The 24,421-nt window shown below is 35.7% G+C and overlaps 2 protein-coding genes across 4 annotated transcripts in view; both read left to right on the forward strand.

The window, feature by feature from the left end:
• LOC120628607 overlaps positions 1–10,165 on the forward strand; it is an 80,346-nt gene extending 70,181 nt beyond the window's left edge. For all 3 annotated transcript variants that reach the window (XM_039897067.1, XM_039897068.1, XM_039897069.1), the window contains exons 2-3: positions 6,610–6,851; positions 9,301–10,165. In XM_039897067.1, coding sequence (XP_039753001.1) covers positions 6,610–6,851; positions 9,301–9,618 — 560 coding nt within the window. In that variant the 3' untranslated portion in view covers positions 9,619–10,165. The remainder of the gene's footprint in view (positions 1–6,609; positions 6,852–9,300) is intronic.
• Positions 10,166–14,923: 4,758 nt separating this feature from the next.
• LOC120629005 (ubiquitin carboxyl-terminal hydrolase calypso) lies at positions 14,924–23,568 on the forward strand. The gene is made up of 8 exons (XM_039897722.1): positions 14,924–15,486; positions 15,704–15,851; positions 16,238–16,421; positions 16,582–16,733; positions 18,333–18,521; positions 19,027–19,097; positions 19,935–20,144; positions 23,133–23,568. The coding sequence occupies exons 1-8, from the start codon at positions 15,112–15,114 to the stop codon at positions 23,325–23,327; spliced, it is 1,524 nt and encodes a 507-aa protein (XP_039753656.1). The 5' UTR covers positions 14,924–15,111; the 3' UTR covers positions 23,328–23,568.
• Positions 23,569–24,421: the final 853 nt, after the last annotated feature.

Raw genomic sequence — 24,421 nt, forward strand, 5'->3', positions numbered from 1 at the left:
TTAAGCCTCATGTGCCCTGTTACTACACCGGCAACTGCCAAGCCACCACCAGCAGGGTAGCACAGGCAGGAGACAAAAATTATATCCCCGATTATATCCCCTGACAAGGGATATAAGTAACGTGTCTACCTGCTAAAGCGCGGCAACATGGAATAGAAGAAGTTTACCCCCGTTTATTATTACAGATATACAATGTGGATATTATTTCCACTTGTGCGCCAGTGCTCTGAGAGTTGATAAAGCTGTGGGAGAAGATAATATTTATATCCTTTCCCCGGGGATATAATTGTCTCCTGCCCATGCTAGCCGTGCTGACAAGGGATATAAGTAACGTGTCCACCTGTTAAATCACTGGAACATGGAATAGGAGAAGTTTACCCCCGTTTATTATTATTACATTACATATATATAATTTGGATATTTTGAGATGATAAATTTATATCCTTTCCCCGGAGAGATAACTGTCTCCTGCCCATGCTAGCCGTGCTGGCGGTACCACTTCCCCCGACACAGTCTGTCACAAAAAGCACTACTATTTAAGGCCCGACCCGAAGTCCACTCTAGAATATGTTAGAACTACGGAACGTGCATATTCTTCACTTCTTTATTCATATAGTGAGATAAAAATGAATATAGAAGTAAGCCCTAAATTGCCAGTTAACCTTTTCTTTTATCCATAACACGACATTTACTCTTTAAACGCAGCAATATACATACGCTGATTTCACACGAGTAACTAAAATCCTATTACCGAACGCTATCTCATTAGCAAGCGGTCTGGCTGTGGGCGACCGCGAAGGGTGGAAACCATACTTGATGCCTGCGTAGGCGGAGTTAAGCTAAGTCACCTGATTTACTTAGTCCGCAAGTAACTATTGTTATAACAAATGTTCGGTAATCGTTAAGCGTGAGGTAACTGCCCTATAATGTTCGGAAGTATCTACTATTTCCAAAGAATACCTTTATATAGGTTTTGTTGATATAAATTGTGTCATGGGCCATGGCCGCACTTGTGACGTCATAGGCAAATTAGACTTACTTATCTAGCTTACAATTATTGATTTTAGTATTGACTAGCGGACCCGCGCGACTTCGTCCGCGAATGTTTCAATTTTAAAAACCAGTCGTATGTTGTCGCAGACAGTTTTATAGAATTTTAAAAAAACAATTCCGAAAAATTCCATATATACATACTCCATACTTCACGCATCCAGTCCATCATTCAGTTTACCGTTCACGCATCGCACGCATCAGAATCTCTCAAAAAGGATATTTTTTGTTAACATTTCTCATCAATGATAGTAGCCATTGGTCTTAGCGTGATGTTATATAGCCATAATTGTTACTACCAATCCAAAAAAAATAAAATCGAAACAGCATTTTCTGAGATAACACTACCTACTGATAGTTTGAAATCACAAAATACTTGATATACACAAATAATAAGTGCAGAGATTTTCTAATAAATTCAAGCGTTACAAAATTATGTTTTTATATGGTCCGCCAATTAGGACTTTAAAAAAAAACGCCAACTTACCAAGCGTCAATCTGCTTAGTACTAACAGGAGTAGGTAAACTCGGAGTTATTTTTTTATTCCACTACAAGAAAAACTTAAATAATCGTAAGTGATGCTGCAGTCTTAGATAGCGGGCTAACCTGTTAGAGGTTCGACAGCTATAACAAACCCATACGCCTATGGCTTCTTTACTGCACGGAACGCTAAATCGCTTGGCGGAATGTCTTTGTTGGTAGGATGGTAACTAGCCACTGCAACCAGATCAGACCGAAAAAAATTCCAAATTGCCCCCGCTGGAGATCGGTCGAACCTGAACCTCCCCATTCTAAGACCGCAGCGCTCAGGCAAAATCCTCTTCCTGCGAGATCCTGCGAGGTTACCAGTTATATGAAAATGTTCGGGTATGCAGTGCTTTTGTGCATTTATGAAGTGCACTCCACTGGTCAAAAACGCTACCTGGAGATCTTCAAAGTTTCCTGCTTCTATACTGACTAGACTAAACGGTGTAAGTTCTGTGTTGTCCGTCAGTGTTATTACTTAAGCAGATAAACTGAATCTTGTATTAAAAAAAAATCTCCGAATTAGATATGTTCAGTCTTCAATATTGTTTGATTAGATAAAGGATATATTTTCTTTTTAACGTTTTGTACGTATTTCACTGAAGTTATTTAATAACATCGCACGTGAAAACTATTGTAACAGATATTTTTGTTTTACTAAGATTGGTTAAAATATTCATCTTAAAAATGGTATGGACTATGTACCAGTATTCCCTGGACTATCAATCTACAGAACGTAATGCTGCTTATAGTAAGTCATTATTAATAGGTGTGCCGATATGTGTGGACTATTACGCAAATAAGAGGATGCTATAAATTTAACGTGTGCATATATGTGTCTATGTGTGGCATCGTAGCACCCAAACATATTAACCATTCCAGTTTATACATTTTTTACCTGCGACGCAAAAAAAAAGGGGTTTTATAAGTATGACGTGTCAGTGTGTGTGTCTATCTGAGGCATCGTCTTTCCCGAACGGATGTACCGATTTTGCCGTTAACCGTCCGAAATGGCCAAAAGAAATGGAAGGGCTTGACTAGCGGAATAACGTTAATAACTCCAAAAATTTAGGTTTTTTAAATTTTAAACTTATCTATATTATTTTTGTCACAAAGTTCTGACTTAAAGTTCAGCTCGGTAAAATCTTTTCAGCCGTTCGGAAGATTAGCCCGGACCAAAACAGACCGAAGTTAACAACGAAGGTAACATATTCATTAAACATTTACAATTTAATATATTTTCATTAGTTCAGCGAAACTCTAAAATATCGCGGAAGTTTTTCGATTGTCATCTAACTATTGTTTTTTGTGACGGGTTGGTAGGTAAATACAGATAAATCGACATAGTTATCTAAAGTTATCAACACATATATATTTATTAAACTGATAACTTTGGTTAGCGATAAATATTAAATCCTAAATATTTGCATATTTCTCTGTGCGTGACTAATTTATTCAGCGTCACTTAATTCAACGTTTCGAACTTGACCCACATCTTATGAGAATCTATTGTTTTCGCACCTGACCTCGATTTACGATTTCAACCAACGTCTTGTCTTGAAAATACTTGCATTTCCTTAAGCGTCCTTCCAAAACCATGGTTAATATCGGTCTTTTAGAGAGTTCTACCTACCTACATCTTGAGTTTCCTTACCATTATAGGTAATTATTATTAATAATCATCGACACTTTCTTTGTAGAAAGTTTTAAATTGTTTTACCAATCGACTTGCTATGAAATTCTAATTGACCGCCGACATTGGTTTTATAAAAATGAATTAAACATTACCTGCAATTATATTTTTTATTTTTATGTAATTTATGCCAGTAATACAGGTTAGCATTATTTCTCAATATACTTAATCAATCTGATCCCGCAATGTGCATTTTGCAAATATTTTTCCCTTTAATATTCATACTTGGTTCAACAGGATCTGAGAGGTTGACAGTCAGCTTGTGGTCAGGGTTTTAACCACGAAATCCTTGCACAAAAAATACTTATATAATTTCGATATACGAGAAGTATTCAAAGAACTTAACTGTTAATAGCTATTTTGTAGGTTCAATACTTATCTAACGACCCTAAATCATATTTCTAACAACAAAGTCTCATTATATTTTGCAGAAACACTTAAATTCAAATCAAGTTTACCGTCAACCCATACTTTCCCAACTTTCATTAACCCACTGGCTATATAAAAGAGATCCCGTTATAATATGCCATTGCCCTAGTCTATCGCATGACAGGTGCTTTCCACGGCTATGCGTTTACTAAGTAACTTTCAACATTACTTGCAAAATTCTGAGCTGCTTTGCCGCAAGGAATTAGTTCCCATTTACCGCTAAACTTACCAACTTATGAGTATTATCAATAGCCTATAACAAACAGCCCCCTGCTGGTCCGAAGATCTCTCATAATGGGAGAGTTTGCCTATAATGACCAATTAGACATAGGGTTGGTGATCGCAGAAGATTGTAGAAGTAACATAGCTGCTGTCAGTTCTTCTTTATATTCCCATAAGTCACCTGCACGGTTAGCATGGGCGCGAGACAATTATATGCCCGGGGGAGGATATGAATTTATCTTCTCCCACAGCTTTATCAACTCTCAGAGCACTGGCGCACAAGTGGATATAATATCCAAATAGCATATATGTGTAATAATAAACAGGGGTAAAGTTCCCTTATTCCATGTTCTCGTGCTTTAGAAAGTTTACATTTTATTTATATTCTCTGTCAGGAGATATAACCGCGGGATATCATTTTTGTCTTTTGTGTTTTGAGACGGGTTATTTTGTGTTACAATGTCCAGGGTGGCACATTGTACGCTGCTCCTGCAAAGAGTTGCTCTGTTATAGACCATCATTAGGTATATCCGTCCATGATTATTATAAAAACCTACCTTGGCATCACCTATAAAAGACCTCTGCCTGACAACTTGCGAGTGTGTCTTCTTTTAGAACGTACATGCGAACCGAATATACCACTATAACATTAATATAGGTAGCTACATATTTCTCACCTTTGTTCTGTAATTAAAAATTATGTATAATTATTATTGTGTTGAAAATGCACTCGCCTCAGTCATGAAATTATATTATTCTCTATATTTCGTCCGCTCAAATAGTTTGTAGTACACCCACAGGCTATTTTTGGAACTTAAATAAATTAAATACCTACATTATTTAATCATTTAGAACCTCATTTATTTCAAATTTTCACAATAATTACAATAATGAAACAAGAGAAAATCAAAATAGGTATGTGTTATTAGTCATCGGAATCCTGCGAATCGGATCTTTCCATTTTATGCCATATTCCTGCTTTAGGCCTTATCCTGGTTAAAAACCCTGTGCACGCCACCGAGTCTATAAAGTAGCCAACGCTGCCTTACCGCTGCCACTTTGTATCCGCTTAACAAATCGTGTAAACAACTACTTGCAATGACAAACTATACTTAATACCCATCTGACGTCATCAAGTGTGTGCAATATAAGCCGTACTGACAGCCTGCCCTTTAAACACGTAGGGAATGTAATGACCTTACTGTGTACCATCACCGATTCATTACAATTCCCACCAACGATTTAAGTCAACATTTCTTACGCAAAGCACTCATTTGTTTGATTCCCTATCGAACAACATCGTTAACTTTTCTAACAAGAGTTGACGTAATGCTTTTTTCAAAGGCCAGTTAATGCCGTCTTTGGTTCTTTGATTCGTCTCTGCTTCGAATAGCATTTAGATGCGTAGGTAGTTGGTACTTAGTGGCAAACATAAAACTTTTAAAAAGTAATTTGCTTCAATATTATATTTCGAGGTCTTACGGCAACGGAACGAATATTTTTGAGTGTAATGTTGGTTTGCCAATAGAATATTATGAACGCAATTCTTAAATTAAAAATGAATTGAGATGGGGCATGATTCGGAACTACAATACCCTTGGATATTGGATAGAATCAGGCGTTACTTTACGGAACACCATGATATATTATGAATATGAATAATTGTTAAGTGACCTACCAATTATTCATTGTAAAGTCAACATCCCCTGAGGATGCTCCGGTTTCGGAGCGAAACGTGCGTAGAGGGTACATTGCCGAATATCTGTGTTGTATATTACAGATTCTCTTGCTTTTCGCGGAGTACTTATAGCAAATTAAGTTTAATTAAGCCAGGCAGTAAACAGACATAGGGAAATCCCCTTTAATGCTTTCGGGATTTCTATTATGTCATTCATTGGTTTCTGAATCGAGTAACCAATAGTTACGTATAAATATGCGTTGGCTAGATATAAAATGTGCTGTCCAACCGTACTGTACGTTCTGGACTACGCAAATTTCTTATATCTGGCTTGGCTCCTACTAAGAATTTATTGATAGTACATACATAACATTTCTTTTGATAATGCATAGTAGAACACGCTGGCTAATAAAACCTACATGTTATGTTTATTTATTTATTCTACAAAATATCTAAGTTTTATATTTATTTATTATAGAGATACTTGGCTGCTGCTTTTACTGCACATCATCATCATTGCCAACTCATTATAGGCCCAGCACAGCATGGGTATCCGAATGAGAAAGGTTAAATGCCGTTTTATTTCAGCACGCTGGCCAAGTGCAGATTGGTGGATATCAAGGAAAACTCGTGAGGCATGCAGACTTTTTCAAGATATCTTCCCTCACCGTTAAATTGTATTTAATTGCTTAAAAGGTACAAACCTTCAAAAAGCTTAAGGTACATCCAGAAGTCAAGGTCATTCCCCACGAAATTGAGACGGAAATTGTAAAGACATGCTGCCAAGCGATTTAGCGTTCAGATACGATGTCGGATAGAAACCTATTATCTATACCGGTTTAATATTACTGCCATACCTCTAACAGGTTAGCCCGTTTTCTACTTAGTCTGCATCTTCCAGCCGGTGAGATTGCAGTCAAGGGCTAACTTGTAGTAGAATTAAAAATTAAAAAATTAAACTATTAGCCTAACAAGAGTGGTTATATTAAGCAAGGTTTCGTTTTGTTTCAGGCATGTCCTTAGATGAGGGTAGACAGTCGCAGCGCCCATACCGCTATGGCATGGTGTTGCTGTGCGCGGGCGCGCTCATAAACTGGCTGGGCTTGGCCGAGGACTACGCGGAGCCCGTGCGCTACGTTGGCGTGGCCTGCATCGTCGCCGGAGCTCTGCTCATCTGCGCCGCCATGTGCTGCTGGCTGCAGTCCCCGGCGCGCCAGCCGCAGAATGACCGCGCTTCGCCAGACACCCACCAAGTAAGGAATCACTTTTACCTCTGAGTTCCTAAAAGAGTTAAATTAATGATATTTAACATAAGTGTCTAGAGTATAAACTCTAAAGTGTCTCTAGTTGCGCTGTGCCCAAAGTGCCATGTGTCAGATTATCTACCTACATCAACTTATTCGATCGTGTGAAAGTTAACTACGATTTATATGGTATCGAAAGGAGTTATCTAGTGGCATTTCAGTTTTTCAGTAAATTTAACTAGATGGCTCTCCTTCGATATCGTATAAAACTTTAACGCGATCGAATATGTAATCGTAGGTAGAATATCTCACACATAGCACTCTGGGCACTGCGCAACAATTTACACTTTTGTGTCAATCATAAAACTCTCGACACTCTAAGCACGTGTGTTGAATAAGTAAAATCAAATTAAAAAGAACCTATAAGAAAAGTGAAAGCAATTGGACACAAATGTCGTCGTATACGCAACGGCATGTTATATATTTAATGTATGAAAATACAATATGCAAAAGTAGCTTCTATCCAACACAAGACACAAAAGTGTCTTGTGGTCGTAATTGCGCAGCGCATCTAGCCAGGAATTATTCAGTTAAATAACGCTTAATATGCCTAAAATCTCTTATGCAACGTTCAAACATTTTCCAATATTGTTATATTATAGTGATACCTTAAAATTCCTGGTCCCACGAAGTCCTGGTTTCAATCCCAATTCGTTCGTACTTCGTCAGGTAAATTTTTTATTTATTCTTTAAAATAATTGTTTTACAAATATAACCTAAAATAAACTATTTAAAACTAAATAAAATCTAAAACCACCGCAGCGAGGCACAGTTCCTAAGATGCTGGCAGCATTGCCCCTTTGGATGGCCAAACTAATTCGTTGGCCAAGGTAACTGCCCGCTCTAGGATCACCGGTAGACTCGATAACCCTTTTCGATAATTCTTTGAAAAGGGCTGTTGCCTCCGGACCCCACGGTCCCAAAGTCTCTACTCCAAAAGGCACGAAAATGAAGCTGCTATCCAGGTTTTCATATTTACGCCTCTTGGCCTGCTCGGCACTGGTAGCAGCCGCACCTACCATTGACGAGGTGGCCTGGATGTGTTATGCAGCTAGGGTATCAACACAAGTTGCATCCCACAGAAATGACCTTCCAAGCCTCCAAGGTATGAGCGTCATACCATCAGGTCATATTTAGTGTCTCTGAGACTTATCTGTGAAACAGAAACACTAATAGTTTTTGAGTAAACCATTACCATAGTTTTAACTCAAATAAATCAAATACAGCCGTAACATCACATGCAAAAGTAAAATCAAGTGATTCCTATCACTATACTAGGTAAGCGTCGGGTAGCGTAGGTACTATGCACGTGTCTGTCTTTTATCTTCAAAAGGGTTGTATAAGCAAACCCTTAGAATGTTTAGAATCAGTTTATGTAGAAAAATAAATATGATTATTTTCTTGTGTGGTGATTCTTTATGAAATATATTTACTTATGCACCCTGCAACAGTATTTCGTAATTCCGTTACAAGTTGTGTAAGCTTTTATTACAGTAGGTACCTACAAATACAAAGTTAAACCTAAAAAATCCTATTTTTCGTCTAGCTATAATCATGCTTCAAAAATCTGGTAATGATAAGGAAAATTTAATTCAGAGTGGAAAAATCAGCAGAGGTTTTCACACGTTATTTTCTGCACGCAATTTAATATCGCGGGTCACAATGCAATGCATGTACCTTCTTATATATATGATCCTTGGTTTTATAATATAGTTACAATTTAGTTAAATACATACTGCCTTGTTGTTCTCAAGCCACTAGTGATAAAATCAAAATAAATACTGACTATTGAAATATGACTATTCAAATACGCACCCAAATTATATACCGCAATGTTTTCATTACTGTGAGGATACCACTAGGATGCAATTCCCGGACTGAACCCATTAGGTACCCAAGCCACTTTTTGTTCTGGAAAATCCAATACCCGCAACGAGTTTGGTATTTGGCGATGTCCACCCCCATATTATATATATATAAATGTTATATATATAAATGTTATGTTGGTTTGTGTACGCTTCAAACACTCAAAAAGTTCTGCACCGATCGGGCTGAAATTTTAGCATGATATGTAATACGCATAAAGGATTGTTTTTATCTATTTTTCTCAACCATTCAATCACAATGTGCCAGAGCGAAGCGAGGCAGGGTACAGCTAGTATATTATATTAATCAGGCGCGGAAAATTCATTAGGTCAAAGACAATTTTTTCTTTAATTTCAATAGGACTGACTGGGTTGTCATACGCATCAAAGTGTACAAAAACTGATGATGTTGATGGCGAGAACTACATTCGGAAACTTAAAACTAAAGCTACGAGGGTTCCAAACGCGCCCTAGTCTAAGAAGATGCTCACAACAACTATGATAATTCAAATATTTGCTTTGTTACGTTACAGATTGACGATCCTATCCACGTTATATCAATGCCAGATGAGGAAACGATGCAGCAGAAGCCACCAGACTACGACACTGTGGCGGGCGCGCCGCCTACCTATGACGACGCCATCAAGTTGAACCCGGCGAGACTGTTGCCGGCTACGAGCAGTGCGCGGAGCCCCGCAGCCAGCCACCATGCTCCCAGCACTGAAGTGACCATCATTCCTGGCCAGCTGGACGACGCACAGGCCGTGGCCTCCGTGCACGCCCCCCACGTGCAATCACAGGTCCCCAAGACCCCGCCACCGCCGTACAGACCACCCCAAGCGATCAGATGAAAGGTCACCCGGAAACATGTGCTACTTTAAATCGACTGCTGTTTCATGTGATGTGACTTGTAAGTTGTAAATATGTTGACGCCGTGAGCCGCGAGCGTTTGATCAGCCACGTGGCTCTACGGACTCGTTGAAATGTTGCGGTATTATATTGATCGTATATCACACATATCCACACATGGAACTCTTATTATTAGGATGTCGAGCGTAGGAACGATGCGTACTTATGTGATATTAAAAAAGTTAAATGTTTAACTTAATTTACCTACCCTCTTGTATATACTTATTTTAAAGACCTCATTATAAATTAATTTGTTGATTAGTGGGCAAATTATAACATGTACCTACCCTTAAGTAATACATTTTCTACCACATGGCATAAACTCCTGTTACCTAATTTATTTATTAAGTAAACGTAGGCAGCTTAATTCAAAATATGAAAAGAAAAAAGTCTATGTAGCATTTAGAATCAATGAAAACAACAGTGCCATTAAAAGAATAACTAAGGTAGATTTTTAATCTTAAAAACTTACATTTGGTACAGTATTATCTACTATAGTCGGAAAAATGTAATAGGCCCGTTTTGACATTTGTGCAAGACCATAGAATGTAACTTGGAAGGAAACTGAAAGAAACAAAAAAATAAAAATCAATTACATACAGTGTTTTAAAAAATACGTAAATTTTTTTGGGACGTTAAATAATATGAAAGAATATATCGCGAGTATTCTTTTTGCGCTTACTTCATAGTAGCATGCAATTTATAATTGTTGCGAAACGTTTCGATTACAGTTACGTTCTCAGTCTTTTTTTTTTTTATACTAGAGCTGTAACCATTTTTTTACTGAATATCGAAATTAAATATTGTGTAGTTATCTTTACTGCAAAGAATAAGCTTGGTTCTCAAAATGGGTTCTAAATAATGAGTCTGAGATGATGTATCTGACCAAGCGGCACATGATTGAAGCGTCCCCGCGCGCACTGCGCAATTTTTCGTTCCATATCTTGTAAAGTTGACTGTGCGCTCGTTTAAGTTTGATATATATTGTTTACTATTACGTTAACTATGGCTCTTCTAATTTGGACATTAATTTAAACATAGTGATTTGACTCGATTTTTGTGTTTGTTGTTATATAGTACTAACTCTGTTTCAACATGTTGAAAAGTGGACGTATAATCAACAGCCAGTCACGCGTATTGGTTGTGAAGTTAAAGGAATACTTTGAACGAACGAACACTTTACAATACATAATAATATCAATCAAGTACTGAAACAAACGAATTGATTTATCGTGAGTATCGAATACAGAGTCTTATGGTTCCATAACTAGTTACGTCGCGATGACAAATGTCAAAACGGGCCTATTACATTTTTACGACTATAACATCATTTCAGCCTCGTTACGGCTCAGTGACGCTATTATGAAGATAGTGCTTTACCTACTTGCTCAATTGAATAAACTTGTGTTCGTAATTTATACAAAAAATACCTGATAAGAATTTAATTCAAAAACTATTGACGAACCGTTCAAGTGATGAATATTTACTAACTTCTTACTGAATAGAAAGAATCAGTAAACTAGCGTTTAGATGCGACCAATAGATATGACTATCTAAGTATCTAATAATTAATAGACAACTAACATAACTTATTGTGATCCAAGTAAGATAACTTTAATGTCAAAACTAATACCTCTTCTTTTCATTGGCACGAAAATCAGTATCGTTTAGGTTTATTACCTACTGTGTTTAACACACTTGTGATAATTTCATTAATTGTTGATAAATTACTATTAATTAAGTGATGGCGGGAATAAACTGCAGTTTAGACGTATATGTTTTTTGTACATTATGAAATGCGCTTTCATTTTAAGTTGACCGCATATCGCTGTAAGAGCCGCAACGCATTTTTCGTATAAATAGCTGAAAATGCGGATGATGTGAACGGAAAGCTGATCCTGTGCATCTTGTGGCAATATGCGATCAACTTAATTAGTCTATCCAAGGAATTTCTGTAGTCGATAAAATTAACCTTTAGTTAAGTAATTGTTAAAATACCAATCAGTTTGTTTCTATTCTAGTCTTAAATTAATGACTATGATAAAATATAAACTTTTTGTTAAAACATCTTGCATAATAATTTGTATCTGTACAAGTTTTCTTTTGCACAATAATTGAGAGTTGAGGAAACAACCCGCCTCTAGCATTGGAGATGTTAAAACCTATATCGAACTCTCTTATAGAAGAGATACCCGAGCAGCGGGAAGATGATGATGATATACTTATTCGAATTCTCAAATATTATCAAAATTCTTAATTTAAATAAATAACAAGTATGATAACCTTCAAAATGTGTTTGCTTGAAAAGTGTAAAAAAAAAATACTTCAGAATTTACTTAAAAAAATAGATCCATCCTATCTTTTTATTAAGCCGTACATACTCAGCACCTATTCTGCGCTATAATTCCTGAACATCGATGTATTTATAGGGCTCCTACAACAATAGTTCCATACTTACTTCCTAATACGGATTTAATATTGTAAAAATAGATTAATCAAAGGTTTTTAAAAGCTTGATAAAAACCCACTAATATTAATGTAATTTAGTCATTTCTTAATATAAAGGCAACTACTTAATATAGGTAGTTTTCACCATAGAATAAAAATTGGTTATTTGAAACATATTATTATTCATTGACGTAGATATCATGAAATCACCAACAATGGACTGAGTCAGTCACTGGTGCTAGTTCGGTTTAAACATTTACTTAACAACAACAATAAAAACTAAATTAGCAGCTCCCTGTTGGACAAGAATGGCACTTTTAGAGCTGTCACTTTAGTAGATCTGTAAACCTACAACCAAATTAGCACCCCGACATGTAACTGTAGTTGATTATAAGTAAAGCTTACTGGAAATTCTTGCCTATTTGGTAACCTACCTATATCAGCGCGAAAATGTTCTTCATACCTTTGCATTTGCTATCCGTGGCATATTTTTAAGCGGTCTTCATAAAAACCACAGGTTTTGGTGAAAACTCACTTTGGTAGCCATACTTACTTCCTAATATGAATAAAGGTCTAAATTTACATATATTTGTCGTTTAATAGATACCTACATTGTATTCGGGAACCTAACTTAACGTAGGTAAGTTTTCACCTAAGAAGTTCCAACCCAAAATAATCCTTGCGTCATCAATAGTTCCATAACATTATGATAAGAATAAAAAAATTAGTTGTGTTCATTTGGCCTAACATGTAACTTTTAGATTGAAATACCTATAGGTAGGCACCAACCGTTATCAACTTCAATTATACTTATCTAACTTACCTAATCGTTAAACTGATCTGAGCTTGCAATAAATTGGGACCAATAACTAATATTTTTATTGTAACTTTGATAACGTCATCAAGTTCATAAGTTGCCAGTTTATGTTAAGATTTACAATGCTGAAGTTGTGCATTTATTATTTGTACATTTTACAAGGATACAAAATTTTAGTGTACATACAAAATAAATGTTGTTGCGAAAGTAACCTTGTTATTTTATTGGCTGCCACATACACCTCTAATTATAAAATAGGTTTATATACCACTTCAAGGAAGCGAATCCAATAAGTATAAGTAGTTATTCATTATCACTGTATAAGTATTCCAACCATCAGGCTCTTGACTATGGTCATAAACGCATGCCTCTACCTTTCACAGAGAAGTAGAGTTTTAGAGTCTCGCTTTCTTTCTGACTGAAAATTATGGCTCGTTGAATCGGGTTTACTGTGCCCAGGGTACCTTACATACATATACCTAGTAATGTTGCGGTCTGAAGGGCGTAACTACAGTTATATGAGGCTTAACACCTACGCCTTAGCTTAGACACAGGGCGGCGCTTCTTGTTGCAAGAAGTATTCGTTGCATGCCCTGTAAAGTGTTGCTGTGTGGTGGGCCATCTGTTTGGTCTGTCAATTATTACCAAAAAAAGAAACATTACAAAGATTTCGTAATAATATACTCGGTGACAGCCATGTAGCCATGAGTTAATTATAATAGGTTATATTTTTTAACCTGTTATATTACCTAGTTATATTTTAAATCCTGATAGCTCGCCATAGAGGCGCTTGGTCGGTTAATCTCTCTCTCCTATTAGGGAGGAGAACTGTACCCAGCATTGTGACATTAATATGGATAAAGCTCATTCTCACACAAAATAAGCATTAAAGTATATTTTACCGAACAAGATTAAAAATAAAACTTTGTTCGATATCAATTAAACATAAGGTAATTAGTAAACACCAACATCACAATATGTCTATTTTATAAATAACTAGTTATTAAACATAAGTATTTATTAGGATCGATAAAGAAACCTGTTGGTATCGGTATCAAAGTGACCTTCATTCGCATCATACGTGCTTCAAATAACTTTTAATAATAGGATTCGTTTAACAGGCTTATCTGACGATTACTGTTCCGACGCCTACGCAGGGTTTCTGAGAAGCTGAGAAGTGAGAAGGGTAAAGAGTTAAGTTGAGAGTTGTCCACATACTCGTACATGGCTAGCTGGAACTAAGCCGATGGACCTGTATCAGCTTATCATAATGAAAAACTTTTGTTAGACAACATCTGGCTGGGATCAATGCTTTTAGAGAAATACGGGTTTGTCATTAAAAAAACGCACTAACAAACATAAAACATCAGCAGTTTTTAAAAACGTCATGAGAATTCGACTCAATTTAACTATTACTAACTCATGAAGCTGAGACAAATGGAATGATGATTCCCACAACTGGAAAAATGTGTGATGAAAATGAAGTTTTTCAGTGTCTGGGTGTTTATTTGTATATTATAAGTATTTATACATATTATTCATAAAAATGTGCACAGTTATCTTAATATTCATAACACAAGCTACGCTTACTTTGGGGCGATGTGTGTATATATATAGATTTTATAGTTGGCACCCATCCATTTACTGACTTGGGTCAACGTTGTTTATCCAGCGCAAATGGAATCCAAAAAAGGTTGCAACGAATTTTTAAGACCCACGGAACTTTTGGTTTTCTCCGAGGCTTTAAATTATTCAACAAACTCCACCAAGCCCCTATATCCTATGTGGTATTAGTTTTCCATTTATACGTTTCAAACAATCAAGTATAAAGAATGAATGAGGATACAAACACCTATAAGAATACAAACACTGTTGTTGGAAAAGAGAAGTATCTTTTTAATTTTCATAGACAATTTTGTTTTATGACAGTCTGGTGGTCACAGCACTGGCTAGAATCCAGAGCCGTGCGGCTTAAAGCTAGTCTTAAAAAGAGCTAACTTCATAGTTCATAATATGTAAACAATAAAATCGTAAATGTTTAGCTTTGAGTTTTAAATTGCGGATATGTATCTAAAATGTTAAGTGTTGCTAATAACAGATAAAATAAGGTATCTTAAAATAAAATAAAAAATACTGGTTAAATGCTTTGAATTACCTGGTTATTACATTTATGAAAAAGATGCCCGTGGAATTAAATAGCCTAACAGAAGGGTGGTTAGAACTGGAGAGTGATCCAGGCTTGTTTACTTTACTATTAGAAGATTTTGGAGTCAAAGGAGTTCAAGTAGAAGAGATATACGATTTACATAAGCCGCTGGAGAGTCCAGTTTACGGGTTTATCTTTCTGTTCCGTTGGATAGAAGAGAGACGATCTCGCCGCAAGTTTGTTGAGCAAATTGAGAGCTTTGTACGAGATGAAGAAACTATCAATAACATCTTCTTTGCTCAGCAAATGGTTCCAAACAGTTGCGCCACACATGCACTTTTATCCATATTGCTAAATTGTCCTAATCTTCATTTAGGGGAAACACTTAGCAGGTTAAAGGTATTGTACTAATTTTCCTTGTTTTTTCGAAACAAATTAAGACTCAAAATTTACTTGATAGTAGACTGCCTCAATGGTCTTGTAGTTAAGTTAGTTTCCATGTTCAGCTATGTATACTGTGGTCTATGAGTTCAATTGTTAGGTTTTATTGTTTTTAACACTAGCTGATTATCCTATGTTGATTATTATAATGTTTTTTTTTTTAATAACATTCTAGCATCACACACTTGGTATGAATCCAGAAAATAAAGGGTGGGCGATTGGGAATACACCAGAATTGGCTTGTGCTCACAATTCACATGCTATACCACAAGCTCGCAAAAAGACAGAAAAAAATGCTGGTGTTTCCACAGGCCGCTTTACTGGTATATATTTTTTTATTGTACAATATTATATTAAAATCTAATCTTGTTACAATTATAGACATTGCAATTATAATTGATCTTATTCCATAATCTGATGTCTCGAAAGATGCTATTGTAGATTTACCTGCTAAATTCAAATTTAATTGGACTAACTTCAAAATTAACCAGTGTTTCACAAATTATGTCAATTACCTGTAACTCTACCCCATGCAAGATTTTTGTTTTTTAATTCCTTGCAGTGTGAGGTAGCCTTGAACATTCGTGGACTCCTTACTTTTTCAAACTGAGACAATTTTATTACATTATGTCAAGAGATGTGAAAGTAAAAAAATTTCATTCATAGTTTTATTATATCTAGCTGTCACTTAAAACCCTGTATTTTCCAGGTGAAGCATACCATTTTGTAAGTTTTGTGCCAATCAATGGGTCACTATTTGAGTTAGATGGATTAAAGCCATATCCCACTGACCATGGTCCTTGGGCCTCAGATGATGATTGGACAGAAAAGTTTAGAAGGATGATATCTGAAAGATTGGGAAGAGATGCTGGGGAACAGATGCATGACATCAGGTATTGTCAGTCAGAAATACAAAAGACTCTATGCAATGTAATATGATTTTCATTTTCATTACTGATATACAGCACAAGTAACATCAGACAGGGCAGACAAAAGACAAAATTATTAATTTATAATTAAATAATCATTTTATTTTATGGCTGTCTATTTTAGATTTAATCTCATGGCTGTTGTACCAGACAGAAGAATTGAAATTACACAAAGGTTAAGTGCTTTAGAAGTAAACCAGAAAAGAGTTAAAGAGGCAATATCAAAGATTGGCAAACATTTGAGACATTTAATTAATAAGAACAGAGAGTTTCGCGGTAAGAAATTGTGGTTGTTATTATCATAGAAAGTGTAATTTTAATTTATTTTTTAATACTCATGAAATTACGAGTAGCTCACTTGATGATTTGCTTATTTTTCATTAATAACAAATAATGGTGAGGAATATAAAAAATAAAAATTAAGCTTAATTTGCTATACTCTGCGAAAAGCAGGACTTGACTTTACAATGAATAATTGTTAAGTTAACAATCATTCAATGTAAAGTCAACATCTCCTGAGGATGCTCGGATTTCGGAGCGAAACGTGCGTAGAGTGCGTGTGGAGTATAAGGATTGAAGAAATTATATATTACACCTTAAGAATTAAGCTTAATTTTCATAATAATTTAAAAGTTAATATAACTATATAATTTATTAAAGCATAAAGTTTGTTGATGTGTCTACATTATCAGCCTTCATTAAATTGATTGACGTCAATCGACGTCAATCAATTAACTCGTTATCCGGGCATCTAATAAACATAAAAGTAAAGTATGAGAGCCTTTCCAAGTGTTCTCTTTTTGAATTACCACCTGAAGTGTTTTCGGGCTAAGTATATAATAAGTTTTGGAACATGAGATATGACATGAATACACGGAGGACGGGAGGCGGTTGCCAATTTCCTCCCGCCTCAATATTTATTTCCAATAAGAAATATTACAACTTAGAAAACTATGCGTCAAATTCAAATTTCATCACACAGGCACATTTCTATTAGTAGTGTTAACACTACAAATAAAAAAAACAGGGTACCATTCGGTGAGATTGAAGTCGAGGGATAACTAGTGGTGAATTAAAAAAAAAGTAAAATTAGTGTATAGTGACATGAAGACTACATTTAGCGTGGGTTCATAGCAAGAAGAAGATAATATTAAGTAAAAAAGAATTATTATGGATTATTGTCATTATAAATAGTTGGCACTGTTTCATTTAGGCTTGAGTATCTTAATTCTATGGCAATTATTGTTTTAAACAAAACAATCGACAGCCTTCTGGCACTGGAAAATGTAATTTACATACAAAATCATCCAAGTGTGGAAACGAATAGATCTAGTATTTACATATCAGGTCAAGGTTTTCTTTTATTTTCTTTCACTGTGCAAACAGTCACTAGTACCTAGTTACCATAATGCCTTATTGTTTACTACCGACGGATTCCTACGGATTATATCGTTGCGAATTTGCCTCCGGGCCAAATTCGCAGCGATAAAAAGAGACTCCCAAACTTAAATTTAGGTGTAGTTAAATTCGTTTACAATCATTTAAGCACACTTTTTTTTAAATTTGTATGAAGTGTGCTGCGTGACAAATATCACAATCTGTAGCCCTATTAGTTAATGTACTAAACTGTACTGATATGCTTAATCGTTAAGCGGTAGATATCCAACCAGATATGAGTCAACTTTGACAGTGTTATGGCTAATGAATGGATATCCCAGGATTGATTACAACAATCCAAAAAGAAAGATTGCTTTCTTTGGATATGGCTGGAGACTTTACACTGAGGGCTTCACACTAATGAAATTTATACGTTTTTCTGATTAAATAAAGATATTTTTATTATTATATAATTGGATAAACTTTTGTATTTTACAGAAGATACAATCTCCCAAAGCAATCACAACGAAGCAGATATTGACAACTGTATACAAATATCGGAAGACGCAATCCTCAACGCTCTAGATGCCTCGGAAGTGTCATCACTGGACATTGATTTTACACAGGCCATCACAATAGAGATTGGTGCCACAGACAGAGCACAATATGACGATAGCCTTACTCTAGGTACTTATTTACAGTATTTGTCGTAAAATACGCAAATTATTTTCAAGAAACAGACAAAGTTAAAAATCATTGTACATGTTTTTTTATATTAGTATTTTTATGGTGGTAATAAATAATTCTATTGTACACAAATCCCAAATTACACTTAATTGAAAGGTTTGAAAATATTGGTATCCTTCTCACAACGTTCTCTGTAGAAAAGGATAGTACTATTTTTGATACCTGTAAATTTAAATCACACTATTTTTATTTGTCAGTTTAGGTTATTATAGAGATCTGAGTAAAAAAAAATAATGGAACCATTGTCTTGATTCTAAAAACTGAGCCTAACTTAACTTTTAATATCCCACAGGCAAAGGGCCTCCAAAAGGAGAGAGGGTTTTATAACATAGACGCGCCACGCTGCTCCAATGCGGGTTCGCGGGCTTTAGTGATAATTTAGACATAGTAGTTGCTTATGTGAAATCCAATTATCCTATTGTACTAACAGTCATTATAATTTCAGTTGATCCTGTCGAATCATCTGCAGTTGTAAGATTCGTATGTATAAATGGAGAGAACGAAATATTATCTGATGTAAGTAATATAATATATCCAAACTTTAACAACTGACCCAATATGGCTAGTGCTTTATTAAGTTTATATTATGTAAGTGCTTTATTTAAACACATATAATGCCGCCTTGACGTGCTTTGGGTTTCCGGAAACAACACAAAACAAAGGCCAAACACCGACTACAATCATTCAACCCAAACACGGCATCCCCAGGCTTTGCGAACGTGGTTTTAGTATATTCCGGATGTGTGTTTGTTTGTTTACTTGAACGCGATGATCTCAGGAACTACTGGTCCTAAGCTCTATATCATAAGGCTATATATAATTACGCTAAGACTAATAAGAGCATAGCACCAATGAAGAATGTTTCAAAATCGGGTTTATTTTCTCCGCTTAAGAGCTTCCGCTGCTTATATTAATATACATGATTTTTCGATAAAATCAGTAAAGTTTTTTCCCTTTTAAAGTTCTAAAAAAAGTCCATGACGACATATGTCGTATCTTTAATAATTGGCTTATACGCGGATAAAGTCGCGAGTGACCGCTAGTTTACAATATGCCTCTTCTTTTAAAGAAGATGGGGTTTTTAGAGATTGTTCCACCGTGCTGCCTTAATGCGACCATTACCATTGTTAATTTTTAAAACGGAGACAAATTACTTAATTTTCTAACACACGCACGGGGTTGGAAAACGCACACTTCTTCAAATCCTGCTTTCCTGGTAATTATGAGGCAAATATTCCTTTTGTAACATTTTTTCCCATGGGCGTCCACCAAGCCGCACTACGGCCTGAACCCTTCTCATTCTGTGCTACGGCACCTTGTGCATTCATAATGATGAACAATAATATTTCATAGATATATCCCACTTCCACCACCGCACTAGTGAAGAGTAACAATTTACCGATCGTGCTCTGCTGTGAGCTGGCGCCCGAACAACCGTACCGCATGAGGAAGCTCCTGTTTACACACTCGGAGCTGAACTCGCTCATGAGTGCCATCGTCAACGAAGTGCAGTCATGCCAGCAGGCACTCAACGACGAAAATGATAAAAGGAATATGTACAAGGTAATCCGCGTCGTTGATGCCTCTCGAGGTAGCCTCGTTACTTCGATTTTGCCGTCTGTGTCGTCGTCATTAATATTTTGTATCTATTCTCGTATTGTAAAATTTGAATTATGAACTTCAAAAACTTTAAGAACACACACATCGCCATCTAGCCCCAAAGTAAGCGTAGCTTGTTATGGGTGCTAAGATGACTGATGACTGATTTTATAAACACAAAACGAAATTTAAAAATAGAATCATACTTATTAGGTATAACAGATCCCCTCCAAAAAACAATATCGTGATGATACAAAATTGTTTGTGAATGAATGATGAAATTTATATCTCCAAGGAAATTCCATATTTTTTTGCGAATGCATATACGAGTACGTGTTGCGCGAAATTTTTTTACCAAAAGTCAAAAAAGTCAAAAATATCTTTATTCAAGTAGGCCCACAGGTGGCACTTTTGATGCGTACATAAGAACCACACGGTAGTGAGATGATGGCGATAACCACATTCGTAAACTTAAAACTAAAGCTACGAGGGTTCCAAACGCGTCCTGGTCTAAGAAGAAGCCCACAACAAACTTAGCCGGGTGTTTTTTTTTTGTTATCACCATCTCACAATGTCATTTTAAATTATTAGAAGAGCAACCTGGTTAGAGCAATAATTTACACCCAAGCTTTTTTATCGTTAACGTAGTCCTTTATACTATAATAGGACTTTTCTATAAGCTTACGTTTAATACAAACTTTGAACTTTTTAAGAGACATCTCCACGATGACAATTGGTAGTTTATTGTAGAATTGTATGCAATTTCCTTTAAACGAATTATGAATTTTATGTAACCTAGTATATTGCACTGCAAGTTTATTCCCACTTCTAATGTTTAAATTATTGCAGTCACATTTTTTCTTAAATTAAGAAATGTTTTTATGAACGTACATAAAATTTTCAAATATGTACTGACTATACACTGTCATTATTTTAAAATCTTTAAATTTATCTCTCAATGACTTTCTCGGACCCATTTTGTAGATAGAACGAGCAGCCCTCTTCTGCAGCACGAAAATAGTGCTAATATCAGCAGCATTACCCCAAAGTAAAATTCCATATGACATAATGCTGTGAAAGTAACTAAAATATACCAGTCTCGCAGTTTCTACGTCGGTCATATGGCGTATCTTCTTTACCGCATAGGCAGCAGAACTAAGCCTGTTCGATAAATTATTTACATGAGGGCCCCATTGAAGTTTAGAATCTAACGTTATTCCTAGAAAAACTGTCGTATCCTCCAGTTTCAGTTCCTCATTATTAAGTAGTACAGTGGTTTTCACGTGTTTAACATTAGGTAAAGTGAATTTTATACACTTGGTTTTTTTTTCCGTTAAGAACCAAATTATTAGCTTCAAACCACTGTACCACTTTAGCGAGAGAGTTGTTTACGTCGTCAAAAGCTAGTTCACGTCGATTTATTTTAAAAGTCAGTGATGTATCATCGGCAAACAGAACTATCCCGTGTTTGTCCTTGGCAAGGTAAGGAAGGTCATTAATGTAAATAAGGAACAGAAATGGTCCTAATATAGACCCCTGTGGGACACCTATTTTCATAACTTATCCATTAGACCGTTTCCCATTCACGTCGACTTTCTGAATTCTATCGCGTAGACAGTTACTCATTAAGTCTAGAGCTACACCCTGAATTCCATAGTGGTGTAGTTTCCAATCTAACGTTTCGTGTTGAACACAATCAAACGCCTTAGATAAGTCACAGAACACACCAAGTGCATCACGTGACTCCTCCCAGGCTTCAAATATGTTTTGTATTAGCTCAACACCTGCGTCTATTGTTGAGCGACCCCGTGTGAAACCAAATTGCTTAATATGAAGTAAATTATACTTATGAAAATGGTAAAGTAATTGATTTAAAATGAGTTTTTCAAAGATTTTACTGAAAGTGGGTAGTACGGATACTGGTATAAAGTTAGTGGGGTCAGAAGTACTACCCGATTTAAACAATGGAACTATTTTACTAAGTTTCATTAAGTCAGGAAACACACCACAAATCACAATCTATACAATTATTAAATATTAAGGCTAAATCGGGTGCAACAATATCAATTAATGATTTGACAACGTTTACGGAAATGCCCCACAGATCATTTGTTTTTTTATTAATTAATAATTTAAAGGCTTTAATAACGTCAGAGCCACTAACATGCGTGAATTTAAAAGAATGGTTACACTCAGGCACATTTTCCTTTAATAGAGAGAGAGCCATATCTGGTGAAGAGTTTAATGATTCTGTTGTGGAGACGGGAATGTTGGTAAAGAAGGTTTCAAAAGCAGTAGCCACCTCGAAATCTGTTGTTAAGGCTTTATTATCTACATTAAGTTTCAAGTTAATATTTCGTGGTGTTACTCTTCCCGTCTCCTCATTAATTATGTTCCAAGTAGTTTTGATTGCATTGCTGCTATTTTTAATTTTATTTTTGATGTATCGCGTCTTTTCTAAGTGGCAAGCGCGTTTAAAATTCTTGGAAAACAATTTAACATAATCCCCAAACTTATCACCAGTGTTATATTGACGTTCAGCATACAATTCATACAGCTTTTGCCTATTTTTATGAAGTTCAACTGTCGCCCACTCACTAAAATTTAATGTATCAGTAATCACAACCGACTTACTAGTAACGGAAACTTTATCTTTAACTTTAACTTTATACTTTTTTAGGTACATAATTGCAAATTTTACTTGTCTGATGCAGTTATTTATAAATAAGTAGAATAAAGAAAAAAGTTTATTTTTATTAGGGATGACATGATGGTTACCTTTTTTTTTTTACTTATGCAATTTTTATTTGTTAATTGATTTTGAACCAAAGTTTAATTTAATCATCGTATCAGCGCATTTGAATGATTGTTAATATTTCAAGTTCTTTTCACTTTTAGCGAAAAAAGAATCGAGGCTATTGTTTATTGTTATAGGTTATTGTTTTCCGCCAGGTGGACGACTGTCGTCGCACTCACAACTACGACGAGTTCATATGCACGTTTTTGTCGATGTTGACGGAACGCGGCGTACTCGCGGAACTCGTGGCCGCGCAGCTAGAGCGGGGACGATCATCGCGAGCGCGTCGCCGCCGTCCCCGCCCAAGGCCTCGCGCACGCCCCAGACCCCGACCCCGAGCGAGGAAGTAAAATAAACTTTTTTTTTAAGTAAAACTTCTACACGCACGCTTGACTTGGGGACTAAGCTATTGACTGCATGACAAAAGCGCTGAGAAAGTGTGATCGGACGACGCGAACTAAAGATGACAGGAAGTTATCAGTTAATGAAGATAGAAAGAGATAAAGTTACGTTTCGCATATCTAAGACAGTGCAGGTTAATTGTCTGTATCATAGAAGAAAAGAGAGAAAATTTATATATATATATATGAATTTTCGTAAATGTTACGGTATATACATATATATATATATATATATATGTATTATATATATATATATATAAGTATTATATATATATAATAAATATATGCATAGTTATAGATGGAGCTGAAGAAGTTTTACTTCAGTAGAGTGGTCTAAAGCAAAGCTCGTTTTTTTGGACAAGTTTTACAACTGTTGGCGTATGATAACGAACTACTCTTCGTTTGAACGTTTAATGCATTAGTAATGGCAACTTGGTGTAAACCCTGGCTAATGTTAGGTACATTAGCCAGGGTCTAAGACTGCGAGTACCTATCATGCGGTTATACATATAGTTAGTGTTATAATTTTCTGGATTTAGGTAAGCGAAGCTGTGCCGAAATTTTAGGCTATGTTACGATATATATATATATATATACCTAGTTACCGCCCTACCGGCAAAGACGTGCTCCTAAGCGTTTTTGTGTTCCGGTACGATGTCGCGTAGAAATCGATTAGGGGTATGATTACTCCCTAACAGGTTAGGCCGCTACCATCTGAGACTGCATCGTCACTTACCACCAGGTGAGAATTCAGTCAAGGGCTAACTTGTAGTGGAATAAATATATATATATATATACTTTTTTATGTGATATATATATATATATATATATATATATATTATCACATAAAAAAGTATATTCCGTTACAGTTTAGGATATGAAAAACCTGACATTGATTATTATATAAATCAGCTACATTTGTATCATGAATTCGATAGTAGTGAGTCGTATGTAACAACAAACAAAATAGGAAGCGATTGCAAACCCTTATTTATAAAATTATTACGTTCCTTTACGGATTTTTTTTATTTATTTATATAATA

Source organism: Pararge aegeria, chromosome 13, assembly GCF_905163445.1.
Source record: "Pararge aegeria chromosome 13, ilParAegt1.1, whole genome shotgun sequence".
NCBI classification, from domain to species: Eukaryota; Metazoa; Arthropoda; class Insecta; order Lepidoptera; family Nymphalidae; genus Pararge; species Pararge aegeria.

Coding starts and splice junctions, on each gene's coding strand:
- LOC120629005 (XM_039897722.1), top strand. CDS start 15,112: ATGAAAAAGATGCCCGTGGAATTAAATAGCCTAACAGAAGGGTGGTTA. Junction 16,422..16,581: donor GAACAGATGCATGACATCAG/GTATTGTCAGTC, acceptor TGTCTATTTTAG/ATTTAATCTCATGGCTGTTG. Junction 19,098..19,934: donor AGAACGAAATATTATCTGAT/GTAAGTAATATA, acceptor AATATTTCATAG/ATATATCCCACTTCCACCAC.